Source organism: Salvelinus fontinalis, chromosome 9, assembly GCF_029448725.1.
Source record: "Salvelinus fontinalis isolate EN_2023a chromosome 9, ASM2944872v1, whole genome shotgun sequence".
NCBI classification, from domain to species: domain Eukaryota; kingdom Metazoa; phylum Chordata; class Actinopteri; order Salmoniformes; family Salmonidae; genus Salvelinus; species Salvelinus fontinalis.
The window spans coordinates 49,965,756-49,992,544 of NC_074673.1; the positions used below are offsets into that span (position 1 = coordinate 49,965,756).

Below are 26,789 nucleotides of genomic sequence, written 5' to 3' on the forward strand. Positions count from 1 at the left end.
TATATATTCTTAATTCCATCCTTTACATAGATTTGTGTCTATTGGGTATCTGTTGTGCAATTGTTAGATATTACTTGTTACTGCACTGTCAGAGCTAGAAACACAATCCTTTCGCTACACCCACAATAACATCTGCTAAACACGTGTATGTGACCAATACCATTTGATTTGATTCAACATTTGCTAATCAATGAATTATGAAACTAGAGAGGAATATCACGAGGAGATGGCTCTAGGCTACCTACTGTAGGAAAGAGATAGTATGACAAGTTACAAGATGTGGCAGCCTTTCAGGTAGGATAAACACATTGCAGTTTTTTTTATTAGGTTGTACTGTTTTTACTTTTGATGACATCAGGCATTTTCAGGACCGTTTCTTCTTATTTGTTCTACAGGGTCGAAGAACCGCTGTTTTCACATAGATAATGGTATGGTGCTGGAGATGATGAATAGTATGTTGTATGATAAATTCCAATTTAAGTTTAAATGCTGTCCGTAATGTCTCTTATCCGGAGGTGTTGAGAAGAGTGGAAGTAAGGAGTAAGGTTGAAGATGTAATGATTGTAGGAGTAGAGACACAAGTTGATGTTCCTTGTCAACAGAGGGATCCTGACATGTTGCATGTTAAGAAGGGGGACTTAGTAGCGTTTATTACTTTGGTTATCAACTCCACAGTGCAAACGGAGAGGAAATGTGAGAAAATAGGCATCATTGTTAGTGCGCCTGAGCGTTTGTTCTGCAGAGGCATTACAAGGAATCCTGTTGATGAATGCTCTGTCCTCACATGCACCTGAGCCTGTTGTGATTTGAATGTGATTGAAGAAGTGGGATGGTTGTTTGATATATTTTTTGTATTATTTCGGATCACCAGCCCCTCTTCCCGCAATGGAATATTTTTAGTTTTAATACCCTGTACAGTAGGTGGCGGCAATACACCAATAGGTGTAGTCTGCCATAAAAACGTAAAGAAGATCAGAGCACTGCAGCCGGAAGTTCGAATTGCTTTGTTCCGGTCGGGTTCACACACTGCAGCCACAGGTCTTTGATATTTGTTGACAGTAGCATAGCTAGCCAGTCTGAACGACTATGTCAATATTTTTGACTTAGCCAGCTGAAGCATTGCTGTGAAAATGAGTTCTCCAGGGAATCGACACGGGACAAAAAGACCTGGCTCTCCAAGTGATGTAGGTTAACTGTATAGCTAGCTAGTCATTGAACGTGACTACCTTGCGGTTCAGGTAGCTAGCAAGGCCTGTCTTGTTGGCTTCACTAAAGAGAAGCATGTAGCCAACGTTAGTTATGCAGACAGTTTGCGTCCTCATAACTAACCCAACAAAGCCATAACTACAGAGTAAAACCAGTTATAAAAATCGTTAGTAAAACAGCTAGCCAACTTAGTTAATTAATTGTTAACAACCCCTAGTATAGAGAGCCACGTTACTGTACGTTAGTAACGTTAGTTAACTAACTTAGTCACCATGTTAGGTGGCCAGATTGACAGGTCATTATACTCGCCAGCCAGGCAATAATTAGAGATGTATTTTTGATAAACGAATCAACTCAATGCTGTTACTACTCGGCCTATGATGTAACTAGCTAACGTTAGATTAAGATGTGATTGAGCTAATTTGGCAGTTTGATCTTTGAGGCTACGGTGCAATAGACCTGGACTATATTCTGGGATCCCATTCGTTGTGTACTGTAGCCAATTCGGTGTTGGTTTCTTGCAGGATGGATCTACACCATGGGAAGCTGCAGATCTGGGGGACAATGAGAGAAAGCAGAAGTTTTTGCGGTTGATGGGTGCAGGGAAGGTTTGGTCATGTTCTATGTAGACTAGTACACGGTTTCCCACCCCATTTCCTCTGGACCACTAGGTGTTCACATTTGTTGTAGCCCTTACACTGACACACCTGGCTCAATGTAAACGAATCACCCAGCCCTTGACTAGTTGAATGAAGTGTGCCAGTTTAGGGCAAAACAAATCTGTAAAACATCTGGTGCTGGACAAATGTTTTTCTTGTGACTGTTACCTCTATTCCAGTATTAGATTGAGCCACCATTTTATTGTAGGCTACACCTTATCCATACAGCTTTGTCAATGGAGAAACAGAACTGTGATATTCCAGAATCCAATGTTTACTGTGTTTTGTTTCTGCAGAAAGAGCACACTGGACGCCTAGTCATTGGAGATCACAAGGCAACATCCCATGTCCGCAGTGGTGAGGAACACTCTTTGAATTATGTGTTAGGGTTGTCATGGTACTGGTATCTTGACAACTCTATTCTACACTCCGTTTGATCATCCTTTACTTAGGGATGTATCCATTTAATCTAATCTTATCCCATACCAATACAGTACTATTTCGGTCCAGATAGCACTGTATTGGGTATGATTGGTGTTTCACTAGCTTGTCCTCTGCAGGGGCTGAGGACAGGAGGATGAACTCTGAGCTGGAGCTGCAGTACCAGCAGGGGCTGGACGGGAAGCTGTCGGGCAGAAACAGGAGACACGTCGGCCTGGGCTTCAGTGAGGTGAGAGATCATGGAGCGACGGGTTGAACATCGATACAGAGCGTGCATGCCACTTCTGCCATAAGTTCCTGTTGATGATTGAGAACTGGTCCTAGCAAATATGGCTGACAAATTGTTACATTCTGATGCATACATCAACCTATGGTGTTGCATGGCTGAAGCGCAAGGTACTAAGAAACGCTTGTTTTCCTTTTCTGTTGCAAAACGTTTGTCCTAATGAACACAACCCTGGCCTGTTACAGCTAGGTGAGGCTAGAATGGCATGATTAGACCGTGATGTAATACTGATTGATGGATGATCTACATTTTGAGATCTTAGTTAGGGGCCGTGCTTCTTATTGGACCTGTATATTTTCAATTGCATGTAAGATTAATGACAGCAGATTAAGTTCCTCGACATCAAAATGTGTTGCTCTGTCTGTAAGACTGTTTGTGATTGGCTCAAGTCAGAGGCATGATTGCTACAGTCAATGTCATGTACACACCTGTGTGTTGCCCCAGACTTCAGATATTGTCTCTCTTCTGTTGTTCCCCCCCAGCCTGACCCAGCCCCACCTTCCCCACCTGCAGAGAGCCAAAGCAAAGCAGAGCAACCAGTCAGTCCCAAAGCCCCAGACAGCCCTTCGGAAAACCAGGAGTTACCGGAGAAATCCCCCTCACAGAGCCCAAACGGCAGGAGGGCAGAGCCCAGCGTAGAAGACAAACACAAAATGGCCTTTGTGAAGTCATCCTAAGAATGGGCGAAAAACAAAATCACTTTTTCTTATGTCGAACCACAGATTTGTAAATGCGTTCTTTTGTCTCTGAAGTACTAGATACTTGGTAACTTCGTGGTTTAAGAATGTTTTTTTATTTTTTTATGTTTCAACGCTGAGTCACAGGTGACTTAATTGTCGATTGAGACAGATTCTTCCCATTGTTTTTTTAGGAATTCCTAACCGGAAGAGGGACTGGTCTGACGTGCTTAATGGATTTGAGATGAAGCAAAAGCTTTAATTAAGTTGTATTGAATGAAACGGGGTTGAACCTATTGGCTCGATAGCTCTTTTACAGTCCTGTTCAATGTCTCACCATCAGTAATAAAAGGTACTTAATGACAAACTGAAGTGCCACAGTTCTCTCAGGTTCTGAATTCTGGGGGAGAAAATTGATGAGATAGTTCAACTACACTGAACAAAAATATAAAGTGTTGGTTTCATGAGGTGAAAAAGAACCCAGAAATGTTCCATATGCACTAAAAGCTTATTTCTCAGCATATGCAGGAATGTCCACTAGGGCTGTTGCCAGAGAATTGAATGTTCATTTCGCTACCATATGTTTCAAGTCGTTTTAAAGAATTTAGCAGTACGTCCATCCGGCCTCACAACCACGCCAGCCCAAGACCTCCGGCTTCTTCACCTGCGGGATCGTCTGATACCAGCCACTCGGACAGCTGATGAAACTAAGTATTTCTGTCGGTAATAATGCCCTTTTGTGGGGAAAAACTCATTCTGATAGGCCCTAATCTATGGATTTCATGACTGGGCAGGCCTAATGAATTTATTTCAATTGACTGATTTCCTCATATGAACTGTAACTCAGTAAAATTGTTGCATGTTGTGTTTCTATTTTTTGGTGAGTTCATTTGACATTTGACACATTGAATCCACATGGAGAGTATAACATAAAGTGAGAAAGACAGACACCATGTTTTGTTAAAACCTTTATTTCAATAAAACACCAGTATGGTTTCTTTCCTTTTTAAATGACACAATACAGTTGATTGGCCAAAGCATTAGGTTGCATTGCTGAGCTACAAAAAGTAACATTTGGTGCAAGCTTCTTTAATTACTCAAAATAAATATCTCTATCTGCAACCTTAGAAAACATTGCTTTGAACTTAATTTCTGTTGAAAATATAGACCACACTGCAAAAAAAACAGCTAATTATTCTCCATTGCAAAAACTAGTAGGTGTTAATAATTACACACACGCCATAAAAGTGCAAAAGCATGTAAAAACAACTCCAATTCAACCTTAACATTAAGTACACGCAGTGTGGTTTCAAATAACTCCTTTCGGTTCTTTAAAAAAGCATCTTGTTTTAGCGCTAATAAAAAGCCTAATACAAAATCACTTCACTTTTGTCAGTGAACTCCACAGTTTTCATCCACACGGAGGTCCTGTTGGCGTCTATTAGTCAACGGTCAGTCAGAGCTCAGCTGAGCTTTGGCTGAAATGAGGAAGGGGGGAGGATAACACTCATGACATTGAAAATACAGACTTTGTGAAAGACTCTTTGATGTCTTCAATCTATAGTTAAACCCATCTTTCTAAAAAGCCCAAGTATTATCCAAACGTGTTCGTGTGGAAACAATGAGGCAAAACCTTTCCACATTCAAAACACACGAGCCAAGAACATTTGGACGCGAAAAGCAACCACACTTCAGAAAAGCAACCACCAAAACACCCAATCTCGTGAGAGCAGAAATGACACCTAAAGACTACAGTTATGCCACCACAAACATCACAGAGGCATCTTAAGGTCACGACACTCAGAGGAGATGCGGTGTACCTTCACTAGATCTGTTCATCTCCCCAGCATCTCGCTCTCTGCACAACCAGGGACAATGAGAGAGGGTCCGGTTACTGTGCTGTAGGGTGAAGTTGCCCCTAGACACTGATCTTGGGTCAGTTTTGCATATTCCCCATTAGTGTGTTAAGGTTATGATTGGGGGAGGGAAAGCTGATCCTAGATCTGTACCTAGGGAAACTTCACCCCGGAGTGTGCTGTACCCTTCACAGACTATGTGTGTACTTGCACACTCAAGTGTCATAGAATTGATGTAAGCATTGGCTGGAGGGAGTTTCCACCATTGATAAATCCATACGAGAAAGTATGCAAGTGCACAAGGGAGAATCAGGATGCAGGCTCTGCCTCACACATAATAGTAAGTCTAAACAGTTTCCTGTGAACTGGTTTGGATTCTCTGAAGGGAGGCTATATATCAACAGCACAGTGATAGCTTAGGTTTCCTGCCTGATATTTACAGTGCCTTCAGAAAGTATTCATACCCCTTGACATATTCCACATTTTGTTGTGTTACAGCCTGAAATCAAAATGGATTTAAAAAAAAATACAAATAACTCACCCATCTACACACAATATCTCATAATGACAAAGTGAAAACATGTTTTTAGGAATATTTGCACATTTATTCAAAATGAAGTACAGAAATCTCATTTGCATAAGTATTCACACCCCTGAGTCAATACTTTGTAGAAGCACCTTTGGCAGCGATTACAGCTGTAAGTCTTTCTGGGTAAGTCTGAGAGCTTTTTCCACAACTGGATCGTGCAACATTTGTGCGATAAAAAGTTAATTGCTTTGCCACATTTTTTGCAGTATTACTTTAGTGCCTTGTTACAAACGTGATGCATGTTTTGGAATATTTTTATTCTTTACAGACTTCCTTCTTTTCACTCTGTCAATTATGTTAGTATTGGGAGTAACTACAATGTTGTTTATCCATCCTCAGTTCTCCTATTACAGCCATTACATTCTTAAAACTGTAATTGTTTTAAAGTCACTATTGGCCTCATGGTGAAATCGCTGAGCGGTTTCCTTTCTCCCCAGCAACTGAGTTAAGAAGGACGCCTGTCTCTTTGTAGTGAATGGGTGTATTACTACACCATCCAGAGTGTAATTAATATCTTCACCATGCTCAAAGGGATATTCAGTGTCAGCTTTTTTTATTTTCTACCAATAGGTGCCCTTTTTTGCGAAGGTCGAATCTGTGTTTGAAATTCATTGCTCGACTGAGGGACCTTACAGATAATCGTATGTGTGGGGTACAGAGATGAGGTAGTCATTCAAAAATCATGTTAAACACAATAGTTGCACACATAGTCCATGCAACTTATTATGTGACTTGTTAAGCACATTTTTACTCCTGAACTTATTTAGACTTGGCATAACAAAGCGGTTGAATACTTATTGACTCAAGACATTTCAGCTTTTCATTTGTAATTAATTTGTAAACATTTCTAAAAACATAATACCACTTTCACATTATAAGGTATTGTGTGTGTAGGCCAATTAATTTTTTTTTGTGGAAATTTAATCATCTTTAAATTCAGGCTGTAACAGAATGTGGAAAAAGTCGAGGGCTGTGAATACTTTCCGAAGGCACTGCATAGGAATATTAAAGGAGTCTCTGTTCACGCCAATTTAGAATTGGGAGAGTTTTATGAAAGAATTCATGGTTATGATGGGATTAAAGATACTGTAGGCAAGTTCAGTGGGAAAAGGGTTTGTTTGTGTGTGTGTGTGTGAGTGCGCACGCGCAGTACACAGAGTCACCTATGAGTGTGTGTGAACTGGGCGGTATGCACATTTGCAGTGTGCGTGTTTAAAGCATGTGCATGTATAAGCTGACCTGTGAACTGCTTGCTCTTAACGGAGGCTTCCGAGGCCAAGGCGTGGGACACAGTCATGATCCTCTCCTGCTGCCGCATGGCTAAGTCCAAATCAGTGAAGTTCAGTGGGACAGACACGCCAGACGACGGGTGAATGTTCTGAAAACTGACACACACGGTGGGAAGGGAAATAAACACCAGGGAAAAGAGAGACCGAAACAAAGGAAAACACTGAGGGACAAAGGAAATCTGCGTCCCAAATGGCACCATATTCCCTATATAGTGCACTACTTTTGACCAAGAGTGTAGGGAAAAGGATGCCATTTAGGATACAAATGATTATTGCGTCAGCTTTTTTTGTAATGGGTTCTAGAGCTTTTGTAGTTTGCTTAAGGTTCAAGTCAGAACCCGGTTTTTCAGAACCCATGTTTTAATCCGTACAATTTTATCAAATCCGCCACAGCTCACCCAACACAGGATCCAGGGACCCATGAGATGGGGCATTATGATGCTTGCGATACCGTTAATGTTTTCCTTTCTAGGTAACACTTTCTTTGGATAGTCCATCTGTAGATGCTCTACAAACTATCTACAGACGATCAGTAACATGTCATCTGCACGTTGTAATGATGAAACACAGTGGAGATGCTACTGAAGGACTAAAGGCATTCTGTTAAAATGCTGCTGATGGTCTACAGATTGCTGAACATCCATAGATGGACTATAAACTACCTTGTTGAAAATGATGTGATATACTGTTGCTACTGAAAGGCCCAAGACATGCTGTTGAAATTATGCTTATAATCTGTAGAGCAGGGTTCCCCTGGCGGCCCGGCCCGAGACATAAGACTGTAAAAAAAAAAAAAACAGCAAATCAGCGCCAAGTCATTTTAATTTTGGAAATCTGTTCCAAAGTATTTCCACACATAATAGAAAGATATATGTGATTGTATAGAAATGTAAGCAAGGTTCAAAATCATCCTGTTTTAGTCAAATGTTGTATCTGTTTGGGCTCCTTGAAGTCAATTTGCGGTCTACAAATTGTACGCTTGGATTGCGTCCTACCTGACAGGTCGCTCCTACCAGGTGGCGTGGCGAGAATCTGTCTCCGCACCACGTGCTCTCACCACTGGTGTCCCCCAGGGCTCTGTTCTAGGCCCTCTCCTATTCTCGCTATACACCAAGTCACTTGGCTCTGTCATATCCTCACATGGTCTCTCCTATCATTGCTATGCAGACGACACACAATTAATCTTCTCCTTTCCCCCCTCTGATAACCAGGTGGTGAATCGCATCTCTGCATGTCTGGCAGACATATCAGTGTGGATGACGGATCACCACCTCAAGCTGAACCTCGGCAAGACGGAGCTGCTCTTCCTCCCGGGGAAGGACTGCCCGTTCCATGATCTCGCCATCAGGGTTGACAACTCCATTGTGTCCTCCTCCCAGAGTGCTAAGAACCTTGGCGTGATCCTGGACAACACCCTGTCGTTCTCAACTAACATCAAGGCGGTGACCCGTTCCTGTAGGTTCATGCTCTACAACATTCGCAGAGTACGACCCTGCCTCACGCAGGAAGCGGCGCAAGTCCTAATCCAGGCACTTGTCATCTCCCGTCTGGATTACTGCAACTCGCTGTTGGCTGGGCTCCCTGCCTGTGCCATTAAACCCCTACAACTCATCCAGAACGCCGCAGCCTGTCTGGTGTTCAACTTTCCCAAGTTCTCTCACGTCACCCCGCTCCTCCGCTCTCTCCACTGGCTTCCAGTTGAAGCTCGCATCCGCTACAAGACCATGGTGCTTGCCTACGGAGCTGTGAGGGGAACGGCACCTCCGTACCTTCAGGCTCTGATCAGGCCCTACACCCAAACAAGGGCACTGCGTTCATCCACCTCTGGCCTGCTCGCCTCCCTACCTCTGAGGAAGTACAGTTCCCGCTCAACCCAGTCAAAACTGTTCGCTGCTCTGGCACCCCAATGGTGGAACAAACTCCCTCACGACGCCAGGTCAGCGGAGTCAATCACCACCTTCCGGAGACACCTGAAACCCCACCTCTTTAAGGAATACCTAGGATAGGATAAAGTAATCCTTCTAACCCCCCCCCCCCCCCCCCTTAAAAGAGTTAGATGCACTATTGTAAAGTGGTTGTTCCACTGGATATCATAAGATGAATGCACCAATTTGTAAGTCGCTCTGGATAAGAGCGTCTGCTAAATGACTTAAATGTAAATGTACAAATGATTTGGAAATATGTTCCGGCCATCTGACCATACGCTCAAGAAAACAATTGGCCCGTGGCTGAAACTAGTTGATGATCCCTGCTGTAGAGCATTTACAGATGGACTATCCAAATAAAGTGTTACTCTTTTCTCAATAAGGAGTATTGATATAAAACAAATATATTATTATCGCCGTCATCATCCTCATTGTATCAACATGAACTGAATGGCTGAAACTAAGTCAGTAGTACTTGGATTTGGCCAGGATGTTTTTGATGCGTTCTGCTCTGCGTTGACGATCCTCCATCTCCTCCTGACTCAGAGGCTCCTCAGGGTCTGACTCCACATAGCGCTCTGGGATAGACACTTTTTGGGGCTTGGAAAGCTACATAGACCAATCATAGTGAAGATGTCCAGTCAACCAACCAATCCGTACTCAGGCTTAGAACAATATACACCAATCATCTGTTTAGGTGGTCACACTGTTGGGGTTAGATAAATGTATACTTTGCGGTTCTGTATAGTTACGAGGCTCCATAAAGGCAAGGTTATGTGATTGTAGTTGAAAGCATCAGTTCATTGTATGTGGTGAATGGGAAGTAGTATGAGTGCAGCAGGCTACAGTCTTTCCTCTAATTCAAAACCATATACGACTGCATAATATTAAAGGGGAAGTTACGTATTTTATAATAAAAAAACAAACAAGCATGGATTACAGTTTCTCCAGGCTCATAGACTACTTTCAGAAACCACCTAACATTAAGTTTTAAAATACTGAACTTTCTCTTTAAACCACTTGAGTACAGATGTAATATTCAACCAATAATGGAGAGTATTGATAGGAGAATATTCGGCGCCAGATCCTGATTGGCCATCGGTGAACGTACCTCACGACTGAGATCCAGGTCGTAGTCGAGGGGCTCAATGTCCATCTCCCTCATGGGCATGGCCATCATGGGCATGGCCATCACCGAGAGCCACTCGTCTGATTGGATCCTCTTTTCCTTCAGCTCGCTCCGCCCCTCGTCGCTCTGGCCCTCGGCAACCTGTCGCTCTTCCACCTGAGCTTTCTGCTCCAGCTGCAAATCAAAGTCCTCCTGCTCTTGCCTCCACTAGGGGGAGACAGACACAACCATTACTTTATCTGACCACTAGTGGAGGGACAAACAACAGTTACTTTGTCTGACCACTGGGGAGGACAAACAACAGTTACTTTATCTGACCACTGGGGGGGGGACAAACAACAGTTACTTTGTCTGACCACTAGTGGAGGGACAAACAACAGTTACTTTATCTGACCACTGGGGGGGACAAACAACAGTTACTTTATCTGACCACTGGGGGGGACAAACAACAGTTACTTTATCTGACCACTAGTGGAGGGACAAACAACAGTTACTTTATCTGACCACTAGTGGAGGGACAAACAACAGTTACTTTATCTGACCACTGGGGGGGGGGGGGGGGGGGGGGGAAACAACAGTTACTTTATCTGACCACTAGTGGAGGGACAAACAACAGTTACTTTATCTGACCACTAGTGGAGGGACAAACAACAGTTACTTTATCTGACCACTAGTGGAGGGACAAACAACAGTTACTTTATCTGACCACTAGTGGAGGGACAAACAACAGTTACTTTATCTGACCACTAGTGGAGGGACAAACAACAGTTACTTTATCTGACCACTAGTGGAGGGACAAACAACAGTTACTTTATCTGACCACTAGTGGAGGGACAAACAACAGTTACTTTATCTGACCACTAGTGGAGGGACAAACAACAGTTACTTTATCTGACCACTAGTGGAGGGACAAACAACAGTTACTTTATCTGACCACTGGGGGGGACAAACAACAGTTACTTTATCTGACCACTGGGGGGGACAAACAACAGTTACTTTATCTGACCACTGGGGGGGACAAACAACAGTTACTTTATCTGACCACTGGGGGGGACAAACAACAGTTACTTTATCTGACCACTGGGGGGGGGGGGGGGGGAAACAACAGTTACTTTATCTGACCACTGGGGGGGACAAACAACAGTTACTTTATCTGACCACTGGGGGGGGACAAACAACAGTTATTTTATCTGACCACTAGTGGAGGGACAAACAACAGTTACTTTATCTGACCACTGGGGGGGACAAACAACAGTTACTTTATCTGACCACTGGGGGGGACAAACAACAGTTACTTTATCTGACCACTGGGGGGGACAAACAACAGTTACTTTATCTGACCACTAGTGGAGGGACAAACAACAGTTACTTTATCTGACCACTGGGGGGGACAAACAACAGTTACTTTATCTGACCACTGGGGGGGACAAACAACAGTTACTTTATCTGACCACTGGGGGGGACAAACAACAGTTACTTTATCTGACCACTAGTGGAGGGACAAACAACAGTTACTTTATCTGACCACTAGTGGAGGGACAAACAACAGTTACTTTATCTGACCACTGGGGGGGACAAACAACAGTTACTTTATCTGACCACTAGTGGAGGGACAAACAACAGTTACTTTATCTGACCACTGGGGGGGGGACAAACAACAGTTACTTTATCTGACCACTAGTGGAGGGACAAACAACAGTTACTTTATCTGACCACTAGTGGAGGGACAAACAACAGTTACTTTTTCTGACCACTAGTGGAGGGACAAACAACAGTTACTTTATCTGACCACTAGTGGAGGGACAAACAACAGTTACTTTATCTGACCACTGGGGGGGACAAACAACAGTTACTTTATCTGACCACTGGGGGGGACAAACAACAGTTACTTTATCTGACCACTGGGGGGGACAAACAACAGTTACTTTATCTGACCACTGGGGGGGACAAACAACAGTTACTTTATCTGACCACTAGTGGAGGGACAAACAACAGTTACTTTATCTGACCACTGGGGGGGACAAACAACAGTTACTTTATCTGACCACTAGTGGAGGGACAAACAACAGTTACTTTATCTGACCACTAGTGGAGGGACAAACAACAGTTACTTTATCTGACCACTGGGGGGGACAAACAACAGTTACTTTATCTGACCACTGGGGGGGACAAACAACAGTTACTTTATCTGACCACTAGTGGAGGGACAAACAACAGTTACTTTATCTGACCAGTAGTGGAGGGAAAAACAACAGTTACTTTATCTGACCACTGGGGGGGACAAACAACAGTTACTTTATCTGACCACTAGTGGAGGGACAAACAACAGTTACTTTATCTGACCACTAGTGGAGGGACAAACAACAGTTACTTTATCTGACCACTGGGGGGGGACAAACAACAGTTACTTTATCTGACCACTAGTGGAGGGACAAACAACAGTTACTTTATCTGACCACTGGGGGGGACAAACAACAGTTACTTTATCTGACCACTAGTGGAGGGACAAACAACAGTTACTTTATCTGACCACTGGGGGGGACAAACAACAGTTACTTTATCTGACCACTAGTGGAGGGACAAACAACAGTTACTTTATCTGACCACTGGGGGGGACAAACAACAGTTACTTTATCTGACCACTGGGGGGGGGACAAACAACAGTTACTTTATCTGACCACTAGTGGAGGGACAAACAACAGTTACTTTATCTGACCACTAGTGGAGGGACAAACAACAGTTACTTTATCTGACCACTAGTGGAGGGACAAACAACAGTTACTTTATCTGACCACTAGTGGAGGGACAAACAACAGTTACTTTATCTGACCACTGGGGGGGACAAACAACAGTTACTTTATCTGACCACTGGGGGGGACAAACAACAGTTACTTTATCTGACCACTGGGGGGGGACAAACAACAGTTACTTTATCTGACCACTAGTGGAGGGACAAACAACAGTTACTTTATCTGACCACTGGGGGGGACAAACAACAGTTACTTTATCTGACCACTGGGGGGGACAAACAAGAGTTACTTTATCTGACCACTGGGGGGGGGGGAAACAACAGTTACTTTATCTGACCACTGAGAGGGACAAACAACAGTTACTTTATCTGACCACTAGTGGAGGGACAAACAACAGTTACTTTATCTGACCACTAGTGGAGGGACAAACAACAGTTACTTTATCTGACCACTAGTGGAGGGACAAACAACAGTTACTTTATCTGACCACTGGGGGGGGGACAAACAACAGTTACTTTATCTGACCACTAGTGGAGGGACAAACAACAGTTACTTTATCTAACCACTAGTGGAGGGACAAACAACAGTTACTTTATCTGACCACTAGTGGAGGGACAAACAACAGTTACTTTATCTGACCACTAGTGGAGGGACAAACAACAGTTACTTTATCTGACCACTAGTGGAGGGACAAACAACAGTTACTTTATCTGACCACTAGTGGAGGGACAAACAACAGTTACTTTATCTGACCACTAGTGGAGGGACAAATAACAGTTACTTTATCTGACCACTAGTGGAGGGACAAACAACAGTTACTTTATCTGACCACTAGTGGAGGGACAAATAACAGTTACTTTATCTGACCACTAGTGGAGGGACAAACAACAGTTACTTTATCTGACCACTAGTGGAGGGACAAACAACAGTTACTTTATCTGACCACTGGGGGGGACAAACAACAGTTACTTTATCTGACCACTGGGGGGGACAAACAACAGTTACTTTATCTGACCACTAGTGGAGGGACAAACAACAGTTACTTTATCTGACCACTGGGGGGGACAAACAACAGTTACTTTATCTGACCACTGGGGGGGACAAACAACAGTTACTTTATCTGACCACTGGGGGGGACAAACAACAGTTACTTTATCTGACCACTAGTGGAGGGACAAACAACAGTTACTTTATCTGACCACTGGGGGGGACAAACAACAGTTACTTTATCTGACCACTAGTGGAGGGACAAACAACAGTTACTTTATCTGACCACTAGTGGAGGGACAAACAACAGTTACTTTATCTGACCACTGGGGGGGACAAACAACAGTTACTTTATCTGACCACTAGTGGAGGGACAAACAACAGTTACTTTATCTGACCACTGGGGGGGACAAACAACAGTTACTTTATCTGACCACTAGTGGAGGGACAAACAACAGTTACTTTATCTGACCACTAGTGGAGGGACAAACAACAGTTACTTTATCTGACCACTGGGGGGGACAAACAACAGTTACTTTATCTGACCACTGGGGGGGGGACAAACAACAGTTACTTTATCTGACCACTAGTGGAGGGACAAACAACAGTTACTTTATCTGACCACTAGTGGAGGGACAAACAACAGTTACGTTATCTGACCACTGGGGGGGACAAACAACAGTTACTTTATCTGACCACTGGGGAGGACAAACAGTTACTTTATCTGACCACTGGGGGGGACAAACAACAGTTACTTTATCTGACCACTGGGGGGGACAAACAACAGTTACTTTATCTGACCACTGGGGGGGGACAAACAACAGTTACTTTATCTGACCACTAGTGGAGGGACAAACAACAGTTACTTTATCTGACCACTAGTGGAGGGACAAACAACAGTTACTTTATCTGACCACTGGGGGGGGACAAACAACAGTTACTTTATCTGACCACTGGGGGGGGGGGGGAAACAACAGTTACTTTATCTGACCACTAGTGGAGGGACAAACAACAGTTACTTTATCTGACCACTGGGGGGGACAAACAACAGTTACTTTATCTGACCACTGGGGGGGACAAACAACGTTTACTTCATCTGGTTGATTTTCAGAGGCAAAATAAAAAGTATTTTTTACTTATTATTTCACACTAAGAGACAACACAACACCAGCACAGATTGGACCACCCTGTGTAGAACGTCATGTAAGGTATATTGTATCTGGAGCTGATTTCACAGCACAAATCCTAGTCCCATGAGGACGGACAGCTTCTGTGTTGTGGGGACAAATTAAGTCTTGAGGAGTGAGGACCATGCATCCGAAATCTTGTCTTTCTTGTCTTCTGCACTGTCACCATAGGAAGTCCCTACGGTGTCTCCATTCCACCACCAGCAACTTCATTGCATTTAATTGTTTCCAGGATTACCAGAAAGAGGATTTAATTATTAGATTAATGACAGCAACATAAAATACCAACCACCAAAAGGATACTGATTAACCTGTTACCACACACTCACACATACACACATTTTCTTTTCCAAAACACATACATAAACGCATTTGTGTTGTGAGTAAATATCGGTTTGTACTGTATGAGTGTATTTGTGTGTGTGTCCTAGCTCTCAAACCCATGCATGCATCATTACCACTCCAGTGCGTGTAAGCCTCCCATGATGTGAGGAGAAAGTGCATCACATGCGTTATTGTGCTCACCGGACAGAGGAAAACCACACCCCCCCTGGGAAAATACATACATACATATTCATCAAACCCCCGCCAAAATGGAAACACACAGCCAGAGGTGATAATTTTTTTTTGAAGCAAAATTATTTTATTCTCGAGCGCAAATCTCTACATCGGAAAAGAACAGGCGTGAAGGAGCTGTGCGTTGCCTCTCAGTATAATTTAGCATTCTCTAGTGTCTCTAGTGACTTCCTTTCTCTGTGCAATTTTTGTTCATCCTCGCCGCTAAAAATAAATCAATTGGGATGGGTAAAAGCAACATGGTGGAATTTACACCTGCATTGACGGTAAGCTGGCGGCAGCCATTTTACTTTTCCCCTCTCCTGTCCTTTCATTTGCAGTGAAGCAGAACAAATAGGCTAATACTCTCTCACTATGACCTTGACCGTAGAAGTAGGCCGTAGTAGCGATCAACCACGGTTAAGTACAAAAGTCTTTGTTGTAGTAAAAAAAAAAGAAGAAAAAAAGCTGTGATAATGTCGATGTGGCAGAAACTAAAAACTAAATGCTGCGAATAAGTGACTGTTTAGTGTGTCATGGTGGAATAAAATAAATTCAAATGACCAAAAAGAGGGAGCCTAAAATCTCTGGCTATTATGGCGAAGCGTTACAAAATGAAAGTTAGTAACCAGCAGGAGTTGGTATTGCCAAATGTTAGTAGGAGCTTGGGAGCTTGGGAACACAAGGGTCGATGGCAAATGTAGTAAGGAGTTTCAGGGTATTGATGAACACAGCAATCTGGTTAAGATTGTGTGTTAGATCATATATTAGATGGTTAATTAGTCTTCGTAAGGTTGACTCTCCTAGGTTGGCACGCACAAGAAACCTCAAACAGACGTAAGACAACTATCTGAAAGCTGATTTAAATGGGATTCTGTGGTAGCCATAGCAATAAGACAAACACGGTGGGAAAAGAGGCTGCAGGTGAATTTTTTGAGAAGAGGAATGATTATTCACCAGGAACTAAAGGCACTTTGATTTCATTCCATTCATATCATTTGAAAGATGGAGGGAGGAGGGCGGTTTGATAATGATTTGTGCCACTTCCCACCGAGTTGATTTGTTCAAATATGGTACACATTTCCCCATCCCCATTTTATCAAATCTCTATAAAATATAATTTTACAAATGTATAGGCTACTGAAAATATCCTTCAGTAAATAAATACTAATGTACATGTAGTGTAAATGTACAATGAAAGGGCTTTTCTTTTCTCGTGACAGAGAGAGAGGGAAGGCAGAGCTATGCCTGTAGCCAGTCCCCCTCTTCTTCTCCTTGATATACATTCAGTGTGTGTCAGTGAGGTACCACACGGGGGCACCAGTGATCAGGTAAACTCAACCCATACACCTTAATATGGGGAACAGCTCTGTCTCACAGTCCCATTTTTGACAGATTTCCCCTCCCCTACTCTCCCAAGCAGCCTCCACCACGCACAGTCCAACCACTCTATAGCCCAGCCAGCCACGGCTTTGTCCCATCCAGTCCCACTGGCCCTTAGCGTGCTAGCACGATGCTAACGCTTACTCATGTTAGTGCCATTGGTTACACATGGGGGAGAGGGTGAGTAGGGGATGTTAGCATGTTAGCATTTGCGGCAGCGCCTATGTGGGGGGTTCGGCGGGGGCGCGACAGTGGCAGTGGTCCCTGCTTCTGCTGCGGGGGTAACGTACTGAGCCCAGGTCAGTGGAGGAGAGAGCCCTGGTGGAGGAGGTACGATGAGCAGCGTTGGAGTGGCGTTCTCCCTGGCTGAGGTTCCTCTTGCGCTCGCGCACCAGGGCCCTCTGGTGCCTCTTCATGCGCTCCAGCTGCTCCTCTGCGCTCATGCGGCCCCGGGGGGCCTGGGCCAGAGGCTGGGGCTGCTGGCCAGAGGAGTAGAGCTGCTCCAAAGCACTCTTAGGTCTCTCCTGGGACAGAGAGTATGAGAGAGAGAGAAAGAGAGAGACAGAGAGAGAGATAGACAGAGAAAGCGACGGAAAGAGGGAGGGAAATAGAGAAAGAGAGATAGAGGGAGAAAGAGGGGGAAAGAGAGAGGGAAAGAGAGAAAGAGAAAAGGAGAGAGAGAAAGAGAGCGAGATAAGGATAGGAGAGAAAGAGAGAGGTAAGGATAGGAGGAGAGAGAAACACAGTGAAAGAGATGAGATGGGTAGTGACATAAGGGTGTGATATGAAGAGGGGTAAAGGAAAGTAGGAAGAAAGAAAAACAACAATGAATCCTCAACACTAATTCCTCTTCAGTCTCAGGATAAAGTACTAAACGAAGCTCCCAGGTTAGTCGAGTTAGGCGTATGCTCCACAGCTCTGTGGTGTTTGTAGCGTATGTGTAAAGGACAGACCGGTAGGTTTGTCGAGCCCCCGCGGACCTCTGAACAGAGTGCCGGACGTAATTTGCAAACCGATTCTATGACAGCCAGAAGTCGCCAACGGAGGGTGGTCCCTATAACACACCGCGCAAACAGCAAGCAAAAAAAACGAATCGGCCCAGTGCTGTGCAGACAGACAATCGGTCTGGTGAATGTTTTCCTGAAGAAGAAGAGGTTACTGCATGGCTAATGTCACCTTATTCCCTACATAGTCTACTACGTTTGACCAGAGAAAAATAGACCCTGGTCAAACGTAGTGCACTACATAGCAAAAGGGTGTTATAATCTCCACCCGGCACAGCCAGAAGAGGATTGGCCACCCCTCAGAGCCTGGTTCCTCTCTAGGTTTCTTCCTAGGTTCTGGCCTATCTAGGGAGTTTTTCCTAGCCACCGTGCTTCTACACCTGCATTGCTTGCTGTTTGAGGTTTTAGGCTGGGTTTCTGTACAGCACTCTGTGACATCGGCTGATGGGCTTTATAAATAAACTTGATTGATTGATTTGGATAAAGCTCATATCTCGTACCTTCCCCTGTGTCGTGACTGGTGACTCACCCTTCTTATTCCCTACATAGTGCACTCCTTTTGACCAGAGCAGGCTCTGCTTGGTGACTCACCGTCTCTGCAGAGGCGGCCGCCCCTCTCCTCAGGGTCACGTAGGAGGAGATGTTACTGGACTGGTTCAGCCTCGGCGATGAGCCCGACAGACCTGCTACGGACAGGAAACAGGAAACACTGTTGTGGTATGCCTGGGGGGGGAAACCCATTCTGACACAGCACCACTGCCCTGAAGAGACACGGAGTGGCAAAGAGTGCAATGTCAGCATAACACAGGTCTGAATGGCAGGCTAGCTGATGATACCTTTGTTTGGGAGGGTCTGGTAGCCCCCCTCAGACCCTGTGCTGCTCTGGCCCGTCCCTGGCAGTTCTGGTTCACTCAGGTATGACCGCAGCTCCACCTGACACGCAATCATACTGCAGTTGTCACAAACTAGATCAGCGAGGTTTGAGGCAACTTATTACTCAATACAATACATCTTGAGCTCAATGAGGTTAAGGCTGCATTCCATTTCAAAATGTCGTTGCCTTTCCCTCAACCCTCATTCCATCTCCTTCAGAGACGACTGGAAAGGCGTGTTAGCCACTCATTCCCGCTATGTTGCCTCTTCAGTTCTCTCAGAAGCATGAAGATTAGTGAGTGAGGGAAGAGGACAGCTATTTGGAATAGAATGCAGCCTTTTTGCATCTCCTCAAAGTGACATGGGTCAGTAGGATTTCAATGATGAGGGCGTTAACACGGCTGAGTGACAGTATGATATCGCCCTGTAAAACCGGCTTCGATGACGATAGCTGAAAACAGCAGTGTTTTTGTTGATACCGTAGGTGACCGCAATGGACCGTTCAACTTTACAAACGGTACCCGATAAAAGCACTGTTGTACGCGCAGCACACACCTTCGTAGCACAACAAAGGCTCGTCTTAACAATAAATAACAAAGTAAGTGTAAATAAAAGGCTTGTCCTGACTTTAAAGTCTCCGTTGACACACCCTCCGCACTCTCGGTCTCTCTTCCTCTCGTCTGACTGGCGTTTGAGCCCGCGGACCGACGTGTGTCGTACTACCACCGACGCCTCTTTGGGGAGGGGTGGGATGGCGGGGGGCGGGTCTTCATAATCGTAAAGGCTGGGCAGTGGTGGTCTGGGAGGAGCCTCATCTTCTGCCTGTACCAGAGCCACACCCATACAGGAAGTCAGTCACAATTGGTACTTATTATCAAGTACCTCAAAGCTCATTGGAGGAAGAAACCTGAGGGGGAGGGACCTTGAAGCGGGAGGAATCAAGGATTTGTCAGCTGGTAACGCTTTCAGACAACCCCTGATTAGAAGGGAGTCATTTTACTCAGGGCTATCTAGGTTTCATATTCAGCTTTACTGTTAAATGTGTTTTATGTATTCTGACCCTTCACAGCACCGGTCAAGTGTTCTCAGCTCATTTACTTAAAAAAAAAAAGAATCGCTTTGCACAGTAGTTCCAAACCCACACACTTTTGACAGCTTGACTTTGATGGAACACATCCACTCTAACGCAGGACTAACTGCTGTTATTATTAACCCACTGTGGTCCATGTATAGGTTTACATCCCCCAGCAAACCCAGATTTACAAACTCAACTGCCACTCACCCATTTTGGCACGGGGTTGTGAGGCAGCGTGTAGGAGCTGCGAGGGGGGGGCCTAACCTCCCCTACGGGGGGCGTCGCGCTTTGCGAAGGCACCTCAGGGTCCGACACTGAAGCCACTAGTTTCCTCTCTGGAGAATAGAAAGACACAGGCAAATGAAGACGTGCAAATACACACACAGGCGACAAATGAAGGTATGACTGACCTCTGTGCTTGTTTGTCTGTCATGGTTAAGTGTTAGGATATGGAGGTAGTTTGGTGCAGTTGGTTTCGTAACTAATGGTATGGAGAGACTAGATTCGTCTTTTTGCTATGGAAAACTACCATAGACGTTTGTCTCCCATGTAGTGTTTTGTAGTTAGGAATTCCCCCAAGGGAATGAATAAAGTTGTTTGATCTGAATTGAATTGAGTAAAATATGATAAAACACAGTGGGCGGGCGTGGATGTCTGGACAGTTGGTGATTTCTCCCACCTGGGTTCTGCACCGAGTCGATTGTGATCTTGTAGTTTGCTTTGCTGGAGCTCAGTCCTGCCATCACGTCCTCTATCCTCCACAGCTCCCGCTTTATCTCTGTTTTCTCCTGCTACACACACGCACATCTTAGCTGGTTCCTACTGTGCTATACACACACACACACACACACACACACACACACACACACACACACACACACACACACACCAAACAGGCTTTTCCCAGTAGACCCACCCCATCTACAGTACACGCTTCAAAACAGTGAATAACAACTCTATGTTCTGTTCACGTCTACACCTGTGGACATTGTCCCCATCGAGTGGAATAGCAGCACTGCACAGCACTGAGGTGCAGTACCGGCTCTGACCTGAGGGGTGGCGCTGTGGTTCATGTGTGCCTGTAGCACGGCCCTCAACTGCTCCACAGAGCTCTCCAGCCTGCTGTAGTCCTCCCAGGCCCGGGCCATCTCCTACATATAACATGAGGCAGCAGGGGAAGACAGAGTTTCCGTAAACATATACAGTGGAATGGCCAGAACCACACAGAAGACCATACATCCACATCTGCATTGCTTGCGGTTTAGGGTCTTAGGCTAGGTTTCTGTATAAGCACTTTGTGACATCTGCTGAAAAGGGGTTTATATATACATTTGATTGACTCATTGCTACCTGACCCGAGCTCCAACGGGCCCCGACGTAGATTGGGTTAGGGCTGGGTGGGACCTGTTTTTTCATCAATAACCAGGGTACGGGCAGGGCTCGGGCATCACTAAATTGATCAGTAACATTCTGAAGTCATTTGCTCGTGCTCTACTAGGCAATACAGTCACATCTGACTAAGATTATAACACAGTGCTTCAACCTCGTCATAATACAAGAGAAGGAGAGATGATTCCACAGAAAATAATAACGTTCCTTGAGGTTTGTTGGAGTTTAGAGTGACGAAAGCTAACAGCTAACTGCTTTCTCATGTCTCTTCACTGAGCAGAGTAAGCGGAGCCGTTGCCATGGATACTCACAGACTCCCCGAGGCGTCATGAGCAGCGCGCATGCAGAGCGACCCGCGTACAGCGACCCAGTGACAGACAGAGAAGAGCAGCTAATGGATTTACTAATGTAATAAGTTATTTCTGATTTCGGCCCGGGGCCTTAAATTTGGCAGAAGCAATGGGGCCAGGGTAGGGCAGGGCTTAAACATTGCGGGCATGGGTAAGGCTCAGGCTTAAAGTTCATGTGTGTCTGATAATCTCACCGTGGACGCGCTGGAGATCTCGGCCCTGATGTGCACCACGTCCTCCTGTAGGAGTCTCTGCTGGTAGGCTATCTTCTCCAGGTGGGTCGCCTGGTCTCTGTACAGCTCCATCTGTTGGTGGGACACGTCCAGCACCGACTCCAGCTTGTCCTGATGGGTCAGGGGTTAGGAGGTCAATATCAGAGACAGCAGGGTCAAGTTCAATTCCAGTTCAACTCGGGAAATGCACACAATGATGTCAATTTTGTCAAAGTGGAAGAAAAAACAAAATAAAACCCTTTAAATTGGACTAATTTTATTTTTTTTACCTCACACATTGACTTGACATTGATTTCTTGGCTGATAAATTGAAACGGACCCAAATGCAGTGAGACACAGATGAGTACAGAGATGAAGTGTCAGTACCTTATCGTCCTTCAGTGAGCTGATCCGGACCTCCAGATCCTTCAGGGTCTTGTCCTGCTCACATAACCGACTGAGTTTAACCTGTAGGCCAGGGACAGATAGAGAAACAGACAGACAGAGAGACAGCGAGAGAGAGAGACAGGGCTGTTACAGACCAATCTTTCCTACGGTTTCCTACAGTGTGTGTGTGTGTGTGTGCACGTGTCACTTTCCTCCATGTACATGTATATCCTCCCCCTCTCGCATCGCACCTGTTTGTGTGTGTGTGTACGTGCCTGAAAGTCTACCTGTGTAAGTGTGTCCGTATCCCTCTCTCCTGTCTCATTAGCTGATAATTATGCAGAGCAAACCCTTCACGCAAATACGCCACATCCCACGCTACCCTTTTGAGTCCTCCTAATTAATCCCCGATTAAGGGTGCGTCACCAACGGCACCCTAGTTCTTATACAGGGCACTACTTGGGGCCCTGGTCAAAAGGAGTGCAATGTATAGGGAACAGGGTGCCATTTGGGACACACAGTTAGAAACCCATGACACATGACAAAGGATGGATCAACTGATTTTCATTTCTCGATTTGTGGAAAACGGTCATCTCAGGAGGATAGTAAAGATCACAAACACAACCGCTCGACGTGAACAAATAGTATTCCATCAAATTAAAGCTGTTACATACAGTTGCAGAATAATTGTTTGTGGTTTTGAAAACGAGAGAAAATAGCTAGATTAAGTCGCATGGTATCTTTCGAAAGGCACAAAACATACGCATAGTGTTTATGTTCCATTTGCCATTATGCTGAACGCATCATTTATTTGCGGTGATGACTTCACGCGCAGTAATATTGCTTATTTGACGCCATGAAATATTCAGTGCGGATAGGAAAAACCCTGCACTCCTTATAAATTGTTAAAGGGCAAATGTGCGGAGCTGTCAACGCTACACTCTTCAACTCCTTTTAGAGTAGTTACACTCTGAAAGGAGAACAAATTGATTTAAAAAAATGCTAATATAGAACTGAAAGACTCACGACCTCATACATTTTTCTCTTGAAGTTGAGGTAAATAGCCCACTAAATCCTAGTTGACTCTTATTTTATTATTATTTTATTAGATGTATTAAATTTGTATCACTCACTCTATGGCTGGGGGCAGTATTGAGTAGCTTGGATGAATAAGGTGCCCAGAGTTAACTGCCTGCTACTCAGTCCCAGTTGCTAATATATGCATATTATTAGTACATTTGGATAGAAAACACTCTTGATGTTTCTAAAACTGTTTGAATGATGTCTGTGAGTATAACAGAACTCATATGGCGGGCAAAAACCGGAGAAAAAATCCAACCAGGAAGTGGGAAATCTGAGGTTGGTCGTTTTTCAACTCATTCCCTGTTGAAGATACAGTGGGATATTGGTCATGTTGCACTTCCTAAGGCTTCCACTAGATATCAACAGTCTTTAGAACCTTGTTTGATGCTTCTACTGTGAAGTGGGGACAAATGAGAGGGGAATGAGTCAGAGGTCTAGCAGAATGCCTTGAGCTCGTGACGCTCGCTCACGTGAGAGCGAGCTCTGTTCCATCGCAATTCTACAGACAAAGGAATTTTCCGGTTGGAACATTATTGAAGATTTACGTTAAAAACATCCTAAAGATTGATTCTATACTTCGTTTGACATGTTTCTACAGACTAATGGAACTTTTGGACTTTGTCTGCTCGTGCGTCATAAAGTTGGATTACTGGGCTGAACGAGCTAACAACAAGGAGGAATTTGGACATAAATTGACATTATCGAACAAAACAAACATTTGTTGTGGAACTGGGATTCCTGGGAGTGCATCCTGATGAAGATCATCAAAGGTAAGTAAATATTTATAATGTTATTTCTGACTCTGTTGACTGCACAATATGGCGGATATCTTTTTGGCTTGTTTGGGCTTTGAGCGCCGTACTCAGATTATTGCATGGTTTGCTTTTTCCGTAAAGCTTTTTTGAAATCTGACACAGCGGTTGCATTAAGGAGAAGTATATCTAAAGTTTCATGTATAACACTTGTATTTTCATCAACATTTATAATGAATATTTCTGTAAATTGATGTGGCTCTCTGCAAAATCACCAGGTGTTTTTGGAACTACTGAACATAAACATAACGCGCCAATGTATACTGCAATTTTTTTGATATAAATATGAACTTTATCGAACAAAACATACATGTATTGGTCAACATGAAGTCCTATGAGTGTCATCTGATGAAGATCAAAGGTTAGTGATTAATTCTCTCTCTATTTCTGATTTTTGTGACTCCTCTCTTTGGCTGGAAAAATGGCGGTGTTTTTCTGTGACTTGGCATTCACCTAACATAATCGTTTGTGGTGCTTTCGCCGTAAAGCCTATTTGAAATCGGACACTGTGGTGGGATTAACAAGAAGTATATCTTTAAAATGGTGTGAAATACTTGTATGTCTGAGGAATTTTAATTATGAGATTTCTGTTGTTTGAATTTGGCGCCCTGCACTTTCACTGACTGTTGTCATATCGATCTCGTTAGCGGGATCTCAGCCATAAGAAATTTTAAGGGTCTATGGTAGTCAGTGTATCAGTCTCATCTCTGTACCTACCCTTCCAGAAAAGTTTGAAGCTAAAACTCAAAATGTCCTTAGGAACAAGAGATGGAGTGAAAATGTTGTTGAGGGTTGTGGGGTGGGAGAGAGAAAGAGCGAGTGTGTGTGTGAGTGTGCGCATTTGTGGGGGTGCATGTGTGAGCAATGCGGAAAACTGCTCTGCTGTGATTCTCGCTCATACTCACATCCACGTCACTCTCGGCTACTCTGACAGGTCTTGTTGCTTCTTTCAACGTCTGACTTCCAACCACCTTGGGACCAGAAAAGAAATACATGTTCAAATGGTGTTGCTCTGTGTACACTCAGTGGCCAGTTTATTAGGTACACCACCTTGTTCACCAAAATGGTTCGCTCCGACAGACGGTGAGTCACGTGGCCGTGGCTATATAAAGCCAGCAGACAGGCATCCCGGTTCTGTTCGATTGAACGTTAGAATGGCCAAAAACAAGTTACCTAAGCGACTTTGGGCGTGGTGTGATCGTCGTTGCCAGGCGCACCGGTTCCAGTATCTCAGAAACGGACAGCCTACTGGGATTTTTACGAACGAAAGTGTCTAGGGTTTACCGAGAGTGGTAAGACAAACAAAAAAACACCCAGTCAGCGGCAGTCCTGTGGGTGAAAACAGCTCGTTGATGAGAGGTCAACGGAGAACGGCAAGAATCGTGCAAGCTAACAGGTGGACTACAAACAGGTAAACAACAGCGCAGTACAACAGTGGGGTGCAGAACGGCGTCTCGGAATTCACAACTTGTTGATCCTTGTCACGGATGGGCTACTGCAGCAGAAGACCCCACCGGGTTCCACTCCTATCAGCTAAAAACAAGAAGAAGCGGTTCCAGGGGGCACGCAATCACCAACACTGGACAATTGAGGAGTGGGAAAACATTGCCTGGTACGACGAATCCCGGTTCCTGTTGCGTCATGCGGATGGTAGAGTCAGGATTTGGCTAAGCAGCATGGGTCCATGGCCTGGTGTCAACGGTACAGGCTGGTGGCGTTGGTGTCGGGAATGTTTTCCTGGCACACGTTAGGTCCCTTGATACCAATTGACCAACGTTTCCCTGCCTCGAATAATTATAGCTGTGTTGGAAGCAAAGTGGGTCCGACCCGGTAATAGATGGTTAGGGTGTACCTAATAAACTGGCCCCTGTTCTGGTAGGGATATTGCCTGTTGATGATACTAAAAAGTTACACTGAAAGCACAATGAGAAAATCAACCGTGAACCAACCATGATGACTTAGAGAAAGTAAGAAAATAGCCATTGACAAATGCAGCCTATATGACACAGAGACAAAGAAGCTCTTTGCATGAACGCCACTCAAGACAATGCCCATTGATTACATTTATTTTATCTCCATAGATTTTCATGTCCCTGTATCACAAAAAGATGGACAACAAACCAATTTTAAAACAAAAATGGAATGAGACACTGCTAGGCTACTCCTTACAATAATCCCAGTGTAGGAAATACATAGATTTGTACAAATATATATTTTTTGGAATTCCTAGAGTATATTCTGAACCAACTGGGTTTAGGGTAAACATGCTGTGTTGTACTGGGGATATATCAAGGAGATATGTTTGATAGATCAACAGGAGGATGGTGCAACCGGCTAGCTTTTCAACCCCCGAACCAACCACAGCCACCACAGCACACGCACTGCAGAGCCATCCCAGGCCAGGACCACCAATCACATCACAAAGGAGCCGAGCGTCAGGGGTTACAGAGGGGTCAATGCCAAGCCAGTGCCCACACACAGCCATGGACACAGAAACAGTGTTTTTAAGCGATGGGATGGTCTCCCTCGTAAACATGTATACATACACGCTCATGCGCACACACACATACAGTGTGTCCACAGTTCTTACGTTCCATAGTGGCCCGAGAGGCCCGGCGGTGCAGTGCAGTAGCACACTGTGAGCCGTGAGGATGAACGGCTCTAAACTTTTGATCTGTGTCAAAT

General features: G+C 44.5%; 2 protein-coding genes across 23 annotated transcripts in view; one reads left to right on the forward strand and one right to left on the reverse strand.

Annotated features, from left to right (window-relative positions):
* The first annotated feature begins 975 nt into the window (after nucleotides 1–975).
* LOC129862775 (small acidic protein-like) lies at nucleotides 976–3,636 on the forward strand. The gene is made up of 5 exons (XM_055934735.1): nucleotides 976–1,184; nucleotides 1,731–1,814; nucleotides 2,162–2,222; nucleotides 2,426–2,535; nucleotides 3,075–3,636. Exons 1-5 carry the CDS (start codon nucleotides 1,131–1,133, stop codon nucleotides 3,267–3,269), a joined length of 504 nt encoding a protein of 167 aa, XP_055790710.1. The 5' UTR covers nucleotides 976–1,130; the 3' UTR covers nucleotides 3,270–3,636.
* A 588-nt stretch (nucleotides 3,637–4,224) lies between these two features.
* Nucleotides 4,225–26,789, reverse strand: part of LOC129862751 (pleckstrin homology domain-containing family A member 7-like) — a 167,434-nt gene continuing 144,869 nt past the window's right edge. For 10 of the 22 annotated variants that reach the window (XM_055934685.1, XM_055934679.1, XM_055934683.1 and 7 more), the window contains 15 exons: nucleotides 26,695–26,778; nucleotides 25,010–25,075; nucleotides 22,210–22,290; nucleotides 21,805–21,954; nucleotides 20,921–21,022; nucleotides 20,551–20,662; nucleotides 20,079–20,206; nucleotides 19,424–19,618; nucleotides 18,760–18,856; nucleotides 18,515–18,609; nucleotides 17,210–17,443; nucleotides 10,040–10,264; nucleotides 9,404–9,537; nucleotides 6,954–7,099; nucleotides 4,225–4,747 (listed from right to left, as the gene is read on the reverse strand). In XM_055934685.1, coding sequence (XP_055790660.1) covers nucleotides 4,722–4,747; nucleotides 6,954–7,099; nucleotides 9,404–9,537; nucleotides 10,040–10,264; nucleotides 17,210–17,443; nucleotides 18,515–18,609; nucleotides 18,760–18,856; nucleotides 19,424–19,618; nucleotides 20,079–20,206; nucleotides 20,551–20,662; nucleotides 20,921–21,022; nucleotides 21,805–21,954; nucleotides 22,210–22,290; nucleotides 25,010–25,075; nucleotides 26,695–26,778 — 1,875 coding nt within the window. In that variant the 3' untranslated portion in view covers nucleotides 4,225–4,721. The other 12 variants (XM_055934687.1, XM_055934688.1, XM_055934698.1 and 9 more) reach the window with 6 other exon arrangements.

Coding starts and splice junctions, on each gene's coding strand:
- LOC129862775 (XM_055934735.1), top strand. CDS start 1,131: ATGAGTTCTCCAGGGAATCGACACGGGACAAAAAGACCTGGCTCTCCA. Junction 1,815..2,161: donor GGTTGATGGGTGCAGGGAAG/GTTTGGTCATGT, acceptor TTGTTTCTGCAG/AAAGAGCACACTGGACGCCT. Junction 2,223..2,425: donor AACATCCCATGTCCGCAGTG/GTGAGGAACACT, acceptor TGTCCTCTGCAG/GGGCTGAGGACAGGAGGATG.